The sequence below is a fragment of the Sinocyclocheilus anshuiensis genome, unplaced genomic scaffold, assembly GCF_001515605.1.
Source record: "Sinocyclocheilus anshuiensis isolate Anshui unplaced genomic scaffold, SAMN03320099.WGS_v1.1 scaffold18, whole genome shotgun sequence".
Taxonomy (NCBI): domain Eukaryota; kingdom Metazoa; phylum Chordata; class Actinopteri; order Cypriniformes; family Cyprinidae; genus Sinocyclocheilus; species Sinocyclocheilus anshuiensis.
This window is the reverse complement of record NW_015546047.1, coordinates 593271-605588: the sequence shown is the minus strand read 5'-3', so window position 1 is coordinate 605588 and position 12318 is coordinate 593271. Positions and strand designations below refer to the sequence as shown.

Genomic DNA, 12318 nt, shown 5'->3' with positions numbered 1-12318 from the left:
TATAATGTCTGCTAGAATGTTAAAAATGTTCAGTGTTAAGTAAATATTTTTAAATTGTTGTTTTGTAATTGATTTTTCCTTTGAAAAGCAAGACAAAACAGTAAAAAGCAAAATTTGGGTATTTAATTTATGCAATGGTGAAAAAAAATAGGCAAAATACATGGGGAAAAAAAACTCGAAAAACTGTTTGGTATTCGGCCTTCGGCCCAGTGTTTCATATTGTTCGGTTTCGACTTCGGCCAAGAATTTTCATTTCGGTGCATCCCTAAAATAAAATGAACCATGAACCATATCACCATGAAAATGAAAACATGGCGACGACTATCATCATGACGTCTGGTCCGCTTTACAACTTTTTATGGCCTAGAACCATTCAGTTAGATTGGAAGAACAAGGATACTATTGTTATATATATATATATATATATATATATATATTAGTGGTGTAACGGTTCACAATTATTATTTTACTAACTTATTCATTTTAAGTTAAATTGTGCTTTGTTGGTATAGTGTCTGCTAGAATGTTAAAAATGTTCAGTGTTAAATATTTTAAAATTGTTGTTTTGTAATTGATTTTTAGAAGACAAAACAGTAAAAAGCACATTTTGGCTATTGAATTTATGCAATGGTGAAAAAAAATAGGCAAAATACATGGGGAAAAAAAACTCGAAAAACTGTTTGGTATTCGGCCTTCGGCCCAGTGTTTCATATATCGATTGGGGGGGGGGTGTAATTGCTTGCTTCGCAATGTTGGAAATATTTCTGTTTTAAACTAACGTCTTTTTTTGAACGTTTTAATCTCAGTCAATTCACTATGCAGAAACTGAACGTAAAAACGGAATGACGGAGTAATGATGGAGCTTTCGGCATCTGACGCCGCATATTCTCTCAGAGACAACGAGAGACGAATCAACATATGCTGATAACGGTATATAGCGAACTGTTTTCATTTATTCCCTTAATATTTCTCTTGTGGTCCTGTTGGAAATATTTCTGTTTTAAACCATGAAGGCGAGCCAATGGATATCACACAAGCAACGTGCAAACTTTGTGCAGGAGTTATGCCGGTGAACGTCTTAATCTCAGTAATTCGCTATACAGAAAATGAAAGTAAAAACGGAATGACAGATTATTGATGGAGCTTTCGGCATCCGACGCCGCATATTCTCTCAGAGACAACGAGAGACGAATCTACTTCAGCATATGCTGATAACGGTATATAGCTAACGGTTTTAATTTAGTCCCTTAATATTTCTCTTGTGGCCCGTACATAGTGAAAAAAAATGAGAAGAAACGTATTTCGTGTTAAACAGGTTGTTTTTGAAAGTCGGTACTTGAAATAGGCTAAAGCTTTTTATTTCATTGCTTTTTATATTTTTTATATTTTAAGTATAGGCCTATAATTCATTGTGTAATAGGCTAGACCTATTTTAAAAGACCTTTTTTTACAACATGGTAATTGAGGAGTAAAAAGCCTAATCTTTTGTTATCCTCGCAGCGTGTTAAATATGCGGTAATATTACGGGGAATTAATTATTGTAATTAATTTTAAATTAATAATAAAAGTAACTTCATAATAATAATACGCCTAATAAAAATAAGAATGTAACAGGCCTACATTAATTGGAAATGCCAAATCCTCTTTATATTATAATATTGCCAATAATTGATGTTTTTGACAATATCTCTGGCTTTCGTTGATACAAGATCATTGTCTTTCGATGCACCCCAGCAAGAGGAGGTTATCGCGGGGCCGTCTGCTACACCGCAGACAGCAAGTTGCCTGTTACGTCGTTTGGGCTGCCTTGTTGAGCGCAGTGGCACTGAGAACATTGTATTTCACACACTTTAAGCTCTTTTATTTTCCAAATTTAATGGGATTAGTCCAACGAATCGTTTGGTTTGTAATGCGTACCGAACCGAAAGCCTCGTACCAAATGGTTCAATACGAATACGTGTATCATTACACCCCTAATATATATATATATATATATATATATATATATATCTGTATGTATGTATGTGTGTGTGTAATTTAAATTTTTTTTTAATTTAAAGTTTTATTTTAAAATTGAATTGATCTGTCTTGTTTTCATACCTCAGAAATTCTTGACGAAGGAAGCAGTGATTCTGGTGGTGACGCTGGTGGCAGTGGAGATGACGAAGATGATGATGATGAAGATGAAGACGAGGCAGCTGGAGAAGGTATTTAAAATATTTATCAAGTGTCACATGTTCTACCATATGCTTATAAAAAATAGGCACAATTGTATTAATATTCAGTGTTATGATGTGGCTTGGTGGCGCTATACTCCTTGTTCGCCTTGTTCTTATTCGAGTTCTTATGCAAGTGCCAGTGTTTGGGGACAATGCTTTGCATTAGTTCCCCTAGATAATCCTGCTCATATGGTCTCTTGGGTCTTGAGCTGAGGAGAAACTGCATAAAACACTATGGCTGTCAGGAGACTACCTGTTCCAGACTGTAGCACATTATGTTTCAGGCATTAAAAGGATCATAACTTTTTTTCCCCTCTGAGGTCCAGTAACAATGTTTCTCGAACTTAAAACAGTTGTAATATAGTTTAAAGCCAGAAACATACTCTGCAGAAGTATGCAAATGCAGATGCTTGGGCAGTCCAACACAAGCATGTCGTCCTGTTGAACATTTGCGTTACTATGCTAGTAACAAACCTCAGTATGCAAATAGGTGATGGTTACTTTCTGATGTCTTATTTATCTGCTATATATCTGTAGACCTGCTCAGTATGATTGACTTCAAATTGTTGCTCTGTCAGTCAGTTTTTCTTTTTTTCACTTTAATTTGTAAGTTATTTTGTTGTATTTTTATCATTTTTGACTATAATATTGTCTATATAATATTTATTGATTTTTATTTATTAATTTTATTACTTGAACTAAATGAAAATTAGAAATTTTGGCAGCTAGATTAATTTTTTATTTTATATTTTATTGTTTCAGTCAACTTTTATTTCAAGCAACACATTTTTTTTATGCTTCTGGATTTATTTTTTGTTAACGTAACAATAACTGAAATAGTTATTTTTATATATACATTTGTAATTTATTTTAATTATTTATTGTTTTATGTATTAAAGTATTATAAAATTATAGTATCATAAAAATATTTAAACATTTATAACTTTGAGATGTGTACTATTTCAGTTTAAATGTTTTTGTTTTTTGTCCAAAAGATCAAAGAAAATAATTTTTTCATGATATGACTTCTTAGCACCAAAAACATCATCGGCCACTGTACTGTTTTTAGTTGTTCTTGAATTGATCACTTCTGTCGGATGTCTCATTGATTATAATGTGAAGGTTCAAGAGCTCCCTGTCATTGAGTGCAAACGGTGTGTGTCTCTCTGCTGTTTTTTTAGTTCCGTTCCTGTGATCGGATGAGCTTAGCTGTGTTAATTGCTTCATCAAAGAAGGGATAATGTGAAGGTTCAAGAGCTCCCTGTCATTGAGTGCAAACGGTGTGTGTGTCTCTCTGCTGTTTTTTAGTTCCGTTCCTGTGATCAGATGAGCTTAGCTGTGTTAATTGCTTCATCAAAGAAGGGTGTGAGCCTGTGAATTAAAATAACTCTGCAAAGAACAAGTGCTATTGACCTCTGGAGGGAGACATATCATATGACACAAACTTCAGCCAGTCTCTGTCCTGTTTAACTGTACTGAGCTTTTCTTTTCTTTATTTAGAACAAGAGAAAGTCACCATCTTCGACCAGACAGAGGTGAACTTGGTTGCGTTCCGTCGAACGATTTACCTCGCCATCCAGTCAAGGTGAGTGTGTGCATCATGTGATCCAATGGTTCCGTGTCGTCTTTCGTGCTTCCATCAGCAGAAAGGGAGCAGCTCTAAAAGCCACCAGAAAAAGCCTGTGCAAAAGCTTATTTTGGCTGGAATTGAAAAACAACCTACTTTTGAGATCCCATGTGTAGAGATGAGGCAGTTTTTTCGTGTTTTTGAATCCAAGCTTCTGAAGCCTCTGAGGGCCACAGCACGCAGATTGAATTAATAACGTTTCAGATTAGTTGTTTTTAATTGAATTTCGCCGGCACGGTGCAGCAGAAGTGCCGTCACGGATCAGAAATCGCTGTGGTGAAGGACTTCAAAATTAGTTATCCTTTGATATCAAGAGGGTTTGAAAAATGTTTAAACAACAATTCTGGGGCTGATTGATGAGAGTAGGAGGAAGGCAGCACGAGTCTATTTCCCTCGGCATCACAGAACCATTTCTCAGTATGGCTGTCCTGGCTGTCCTCCTCATGGAGTTTTACAGCTTTTTAATGATATTTAATACATATTGATATTTGGGCTGTTGGAGCATATGTTCATGAGAGTTTTTTTTTTTAAATCTTCAACATTTAATTTTAGGTTATTTAGGAATTTATTTTGAATGTTTTAAGGATAGTCAACATTCAAGTTGTAGGTTCTGTAACTGATCTTTTTATTTGGTTCAGTCAAATGGGTTCAGATAGTTTTTTTTTTATCACCTTTTTGTCTACTAGGTCGCTTTAAATGGTTTTTATTAATGATTTTTTAAAATATGCCTATATTTTTTTTTCTCCAGTTTTAGTTTGAGTTAAGAACATCAAGGAGTTTTTTTTTTTAAATCTTCAACATTTAATTTTAGGTTATTTAGGAATTTATTTTGAATGTTTTAAGGATAGTCAACATTCAAGTTGTAGGTTCTGTAACTGATTTTTTTTTTTTTTTACCCATTTGGTTCAGTCAAATGGGTTCAGATAGTTTTTTTTTATCACCTTTTTGTCTACTAGGTCGCTTTAAATGGTTTTTATTAATGATTTTTAAAAATATGCCTATATTTTTTTTTCTCCAGTTTTAGTTTGAGTTAAGAACATCAAGTTAAAGGGATAGTTCACCCAAAAATGAAAATTCTGTCATTAATTACTCGCCTTCATGTTGTTTCACACCCGCAAGACCTTTGTTCATCTTCAGAACACAAATTAAAGGGATACTCCACCCCAAAATGAAAATTTCGTCATTAATCACTTTACCCCCATGTCGTTCCAAAACCGTAAAAGCTTCGTTCGTCTTCGGAACACAATTTAAAATATTTTGAATGAAAACCGGGAGGCTTGTGACTGTCCCATAGACTGCCAAGTAAAATACACTGTCAATGTCCAGAAAAGTATGAAAAGCATCGTCAGAATAGTCCATCTGCCATCAGTGGTTCAACCGTAACGTTATGAAGCGACGAGAATACTTTTTGTACACAAAGAAAACAAAATTAACGACTTTATTCAACAATTCCTCTTCTCTGTGTCTCTCCACATCACCATAGCGCCATTTTGTAGAATATCCGCTGGACGCAAACTGCGTACGCACTTCTGTGTCAGCCGCGCTGCACGGATGCGCTGTTTTCTTTCAAATCAAAGAGTAAATACACGCAGAAAACGTATACTTGTGGCGCGGCTGACACAGTATAGCGTACAGCTCATATTCTACAAAATGGTGCTACGGTGATGTGGAGAGACAGAGGAGAGGAATTGTTGGCGCATTCCCTTCACAAACAAAAGTAATCCACTGCGTCTTCAGTGGCTCAGATGTTGGGAGTAAATGACGACTGCTATGTTCATTATTACATACAACAACAAAAAACCTCAATCACTTACTACGCTTAGGAGCCATTCTTGTCTACGTCCCTGCTCCGGCATCGAAACAACGGCGGACTGTTTACAGCTCACTCAGGGCAGGTCTAAGGTAAAACACCAGTGTCAATCAACAATCATGGGAGCGGCCTTGATTAAAGGGTGGATTTTTAGTATTATAGGGTAGATGTGTACACACACTGCCAACACACATTTATGTTCAAAAAACATGTAAAAGTGAATTTAGCATCCGATGACTTCTTATATAATGTGTATTAATTTTCTTCTACTAAAACATTGGAATAATTAACAGAAACAATGTTTAACAATTAACACACAGAGTCTTATGAACAATTTACATTGTACATTAAGTATGATGCAAAAAAATGTTGAATCAGAGTGCAGTTCATTCACATGGACCGTTTCAGCTGATTCATGTAAATGAACTGAACTTACAAACTTTACATATGAGTGCCATTTTTGCTACTGACGTTTAAATCGAAGGTGCTACAACATCTGACTTCACACTCTCATAATGATGAGACTTGAGACCGGGGGAACGTTTGCAAAATTGCTTAATGAGCCTTAAGGAAACTTAATGGTTAAATAAAAAGTGCTTTAAAATAATCACAATGTGATTTAATTTTGTATCACCTGCACATTTATGTTCAAACAACATGTAAAAGTGAATTTAGCATCCGATGACTTCTTATATAATGTGTATTAATTTTCTTTTACTAAAACATTGGAATAATTAACAGAAACAATGTTTAACAATTAACACACAGAGTCTTATGAACAATTTACATTGTACATTAAGTATGATGCAAAAAAATGTTGAATCAGAGTGCAGTTCATTCACATGGACCGTTTCAGCTGATTCATGTAAATGAACTGAACTTACAAACTTTACATATGAGTGCCATTTTTGCTACTGACGTTTAAATCGAAGGTGCTACAACATCTGACTTCACACTCTCATAATGATGAGACTTGAGACCGGGGGAACGTTTGCAAAATTGCTTAATGAGCCTTAAGGAAACTTAATGGTTAAATAAAAAGTGCTTTAAAATAATCACAATGTGATTTAATTTTGTATCACCTGCAAAACTACTGTGAATCTAGCATGAATATTCATACATTCCTAGCAGGCACAGAGTCACACTCCACACTGTGTGTGTGTGTGTGTGTGTGTGTGTGTGTGTGTGTGTGTGTGTGTGTGTGTGTGTGTGTGTGTGTGTGTGGACTCACAGGCTTCCTCACAGCTTCCCTTTTCCACTTCTATTGACCTGAAGCTTTAAAAAAGCCTTTACTGCGGAGAATGTTTGAAAGCACTAAACTTCTGAGCACCTCGGGGCTGCCGAGCACTCGCAAGTTAAAGATGCAGCAGAGGCTAATTCTGTATCTACAACTTGGAGCAGTCAGAAGCAGGCTTTGGATGTGTACTAGCTTCATTTGACCTGCTTTTCTTTAAGTGCATGAACACTGTATTAGATCACAGCTATACGAAACACGTCTAACATGACAGGAGCTTCCAATGAGGCTTCTTTCAATACATTCATCTGCTGTGTGACAAGCTTTTAAATATTTCACCAGCTGGGAGTCAACTGACTTCCTTAATGTCTTTAAACTTGCCCGCTGGCAGCTGGATTCACCTCTTAAAACTAACCTGGTCTCTCGCAGCGCTCTACTGCAGCTCAGCGAGGGGTCGCCCGGTGCTGCGGTCTCTCTGTTAACTGGCCTGAGTGCAGAAAGAGGGCAGAGCTAAAAGAGAGGCACTACAAAGGTTCTCACTCTGCCTTTCTACAAACTGCCTTTGAGGCCGGGATGAAACTGATTTGGCCCACAAATCCCCTGCCCGGAGGCAAGGTTGGTGTATGGACAGGAAAAAGTATGACCCAGTAGGAAATTAGATTAGCCCCAGTTATTTTTCTGTTGAAATCAAGAGCATTGGTTTTGTGGTGCAACCTTGTGATTCCCATTGTGGGCTTTTCTTTCTTTTTATATAGAGGAGAAAGAAAATGATGGGAAGAGAGTGGAAAACAGTGTCTGTAAGTTGGGAAATGTTGAAGACGTTGTGTTTAAAAAAATTTGTGGTCAGTAAGATTTTTTTGTTTTTGAAAAAAAGTGTCTTATGCTCACCATTTATTTGATCAGAAGTAAAAACCGTAATATTGTGAAATATTATTGTAATTTAAAACAACAGTTTTTAATTTGAATATATTTTAAAATGCCATTATTCCTGTGATGCAAAACTGAAATCAGCATCATTACTCCAGTCTTCAGTGTCACATGATACTTCAGAAATAATTCTAATATGCTGATTTGCTGCTGAAGAAATATTTATTATAATGTTAACAGTTGTGCTTTTTACTTTTTTTTTTTGGAAGCAGTGTTATTTTTTGTTTCTGGATTTTTTGAATAGAAAGTTCAAAACAGCAGCATTGTTTTAAAATAGAATTCTTATGTAACATTACAAATTTATTTTTTCTCACTTTCAATCAATTTAATACAATTTTTTGAATAAAAATCTTACTGACCTCAAACTTTTCAACAAACATGACCAGGAATGTTTATTAAAATGGTAAATGGGGTGTTTTTAAGTAATAGTTGAACATTTCTCTACATCATCTTTTATGTTCCACAGAAGAAAGTCATACAGTTTTGAAACATGTCAGTGACAGTTAAGACAGTGAAGTTTGATGTAGTGGTGCACAGTATACAGTGCTGTACTGGCTGTGTACTGCTGTGTGTTGATGTGGATAGGGAATGGGTTGACTGACAGTCATATGAAGTTGTCCTTGTGGTTAACTGTGCACCATGGGACCTGTAGTGTCAAGTCTAGCCATCATGTCCCTCTCTTTTTATCTGCCCCTGCCCTTTGAAGTGGTCATGGCACAGCATTCAAACATTAAAGAAGTAGAGCAGAGTGAACTTTATTTAGAACAGAGATTCAAGTTTGGTCAGACTTAAGCAGGTTTCCACTCCGTAAACTAAAGCATTAATCTGAGTTTGTTTCTCAGGCTGTGTTGGTTTGTGTGCAGGAGAGATTAGTATCTGTGGGCATCACATGACTGTGTTTGTCAGCAGTTTGTGAAACTATCTGATAGATGCAGAATTCTGGCAGAAATGTCTGAAAGAGATGCGAGACTAATGACCACTGCTTTAGTTTGCTTTGCACTGGTAAAGAGTAGAAAGACTTGTCTAACCAAACCCTATTTAATTTAAATGCCAGTATTAAGTTAAACATATTAGCACCTACATTAATTTTCTATTTTATTTTGGAGACCTCTTTCTTGATCATCTTGACTGATTCATACATCAAACATTTAACTTCTTTCTTGAGTCAGGTTGACTGATTCATGCATAACCATTTTTGTATTTTATTTCATTTATTTTTTATTTTATTATTTTGAAAACATTTTTTGAGTCAGATTGACTGATTCATACATCAAACCTTTTATTTTATTATTTATTATTTTTATTCAATTTGTTAGAGACCTCTTTCTAGTTATCTTGACTGATTCATTATACAGAAATGGTCATAAAGAGTTATTTGTGTGTGATTCTCATTACCCTGCTGAACACAATAGAAAGATGTTTTCTATTTATTGTCTTCGTTCGCATTCAATTTAGACTGCAGATTCACAGCTCAGCTATAATATAATGTCTTCATCCATACTGCTACAGATCCAACAGCTTTACAGTAAACATTGGCTCAAAATGTTTCCCATTAGGCTTTGAAGCGAGAGCATCTTGGTCTGGTCTTAAATGAAGCACTGAAGAGCCAATACAATCCCTGGACAGTCAAAAGGGTCAGCCTGCTTAAGATAGAAAGCCTCATTTCTCCATAGAGTGGACATATTTTGTAATATCTTTTGGGTATTAGGACTATATTATTATTCTGATCATGCACTTCACCTTCAACAGATGATGCCCTCTGGTGCTGTGATAGTTTTGCTTAATTTGGATGCAGTCTGGTTCATATTTAATACATATTGCTTTTGATTTATTATGTGCTGCAGTTGCATGTAATATATTAAAATTGTATGCAAATCATGGGATCTGGTTAAACTCAATGAGTTATATTTCATTAGCACATGAGATGCAGATAGTGACGTTTTCATGTTTTATTTTCACAGCTTGGACTTCGAAGAATGCGCCCACAAGTTGATAAAAATGGATTTCCCCGACAGCCAGACGGTACGTAAATAAACGCTACTGTTCTCTCTAAAATCCTGCAGATCTGCATTGCTTTCTGTGTCCCGGAAGCTTTTAACTTCATCTAAATATTTGTTTTCAGTCTCAGAGGTAATTTGTGCTTTTGTGGTCACTTGGGAAGCATTTGTCATCTTAATATCCTTGTTTTGCAGTTTCACAGTGGGGAAAAATGGCTGTTTTGGCTAATGGCAACTGGGTGTTCCCTCCTGTTTAACTGATCAAATGTCTTTCTCCAGAAATGGCCCGTTTGTGATTGTCACCCTGCTGATTCACAAAATGCGAATTCAGTGCCAGCAGCTCATCAGTTTGATGGAAATTCCTGTATTTGTCAGCACCTGAGCTGTGCTTCGCAAATCAGAACAAATACATAAATATTGGTCAGGATGGGGAGAGACATCTACTCACTCCCCAGCATACAAACATATGTCAGCTGTGCTGTGGGTGACATCACTACAGCCCACTATCACCTCCAAATAAACATGCCATGTCTTTGCAATAAGGATTTTTTTTTCTGTTGTTGCCACTAGTTCAATTTTGCACTTCTCTTGCCAATATTTTAACTCGACATCAAAAATGCCAAATTTACTTTTGTGTCACACATTTTATGCTTGTTTGGAAAAATCAGAATTTTCATATATTTATTCAATTGGGGGAGAGACATCTACTCACTCCCCAGCATACAAACATATGTCAGCTGTGCTGCGGGTGACATCACTACAGCCCACTATCACCTCCAAATAAACATGCCATGTCTTTGCAATAAGGATTTTTTTTTCTGTTGGTGCCAGTAGTTCAATTTTGCACTTCTCTTGCCAATATTTTAACTCGACATCAAAAATGCCAAATTTACTTGTGTCACACATTTTTATGCTTGTTTGGAAAAATCAGAATTTTCATATATTTATTCAATGTAATTATATAATGTGTGTGTGTGTATTAGTGCTGTCAATCGATTAAAAAAATTAACTAATTAATCGCATATTTTTCTGAAATTAATCGTGATTAATCCCACCTAACATTAATTTAACATTTTATAATATACTTTTATATTGCAATAATTCCACATTAAATATTCAAATTAATGTACAAACAACATAAAGACTATTATAGACATATTACATATAGAATATTTTTAATATTTGTTTAATGTCATCTTTTTTTATGACTGAAGGCCAGTATCACTGATACCAATACTACTGATGACTCTATGAAATTGTTTTTCCCCCTAATATTTTACCATTTACTACAGCCATTCAACATTACAGTATAATTGAGAGCTATCAGTATTTTAGACTTAAAAAAAAAAAACTTCTAATTTGAGTGAACTTAAAACAATCTTCACATAAACCCATTATAATAAATGTCATATTTATGCGTGCCCTTCAGCAGAAATATACAGAAATTGAAACTGAATTTATCAAACACTAAATTCTAAATTAAATATAGATGGATTCTTAAATCTATAAGTTATTGATTTCCTCTTTTTTTTTTTCTTCTTTGATGAACAGACATCACAGCAGCTGGTTATTAGGTTATTTTGCCTGCTATTTCTTTAAGAGCTGATTCTGCTGAACATGACGCGGATCTGCCACGCATCGTATTTTCTCTCAACTCTCTTAACCTTTTCTGAAGTGAAGTTGGAGCGCGCGTCTGAGACGTCTCCCGTTTGATGTGCTCGTAAAGACGTTCTGCGACTGAATAAATGCACTTCTTGCCAGGGGAAAAATGACAGAAACAGCAGTTGTGAGTGGGGTGGCCAACCCTAGCTCCGCCCCTGTGTTAATTGCGTTAAATATTTTTAACACGTTAAACTGAAAAAATTAATCGCCTGCGTTAACGCGCTAATTTTGACAGCACTAATATTACAATATTTACTTATATTTGCAATTTACTAAAAATCCTAAATGCTTAATATGTGTTTTTACATTTATTAAAATCAAATGGTGTATCTATTAATATTATTTCATGGCTGTGAGCTAACATGAACCAACAACAAACAGTTTTTTTGCTAGCTAAAATGAACAAAGATAAATATTAAATACTGTAACAAATGTTTTACTCATTGTTAGTTCATGTTAGTTAATGCGTTAATTGTTGGCAAAAAGGACCTTATTGTGAAGTGTTACTTGTTTTATTTCATAAATATACATTTATTTTCAGACTTCTATTTAATTCTATTTATACTATATAATTCCTGGCTATTTTTATTATTATTTTTTTATTTTATTTATTTATTTATTTACGGCTGTTTTCCATACATTGTTTAGAAGCGTTAAGCAAATTGACAAGACTGCTTTATTGAGCTGATAATGCAGCTCATAAGTGATTTAAACCATGAAATAAATACATTTGTAAATGATTACCTCTTTGCAAAGAAGTGCTCGTGTTTGCCAGTTTGTTAGCAGTGGGATGTACTCAGATCTGTCTCTGAAGCCAGAACTGGCAGAACATTGCTCATGTC

At 35.1% G+C, this 12318-nt stretch overlaps 1 protein-coding gene across 1 annotated transcript in view; it reads left to right on the top strand.

The window, feature by feature from the left end:
- Nucleotides 1–12318, top strand: part of LOC107699014 (pre-mRNA-splicing factor CWC22 homolog) — a 65547-nt gene that overhangs the window by 37891 nt on the left and 15338 nt on the right. The window contains exons 13-15 of the mRNA XM_016500165.1: nt 2106–2207; nt 3720–3804; nt 9779–9839. Of these exons, the coding sequence (XP_016355651.1) occupies nt 2106–2207; nt 3720–3804; nt 9779–9839 (248 nt within the window). The remainder of the gene's footprint in view (nt 1–2105; nt 2208–3719; nt 3805–9778; nt 9840–12318) is intronic.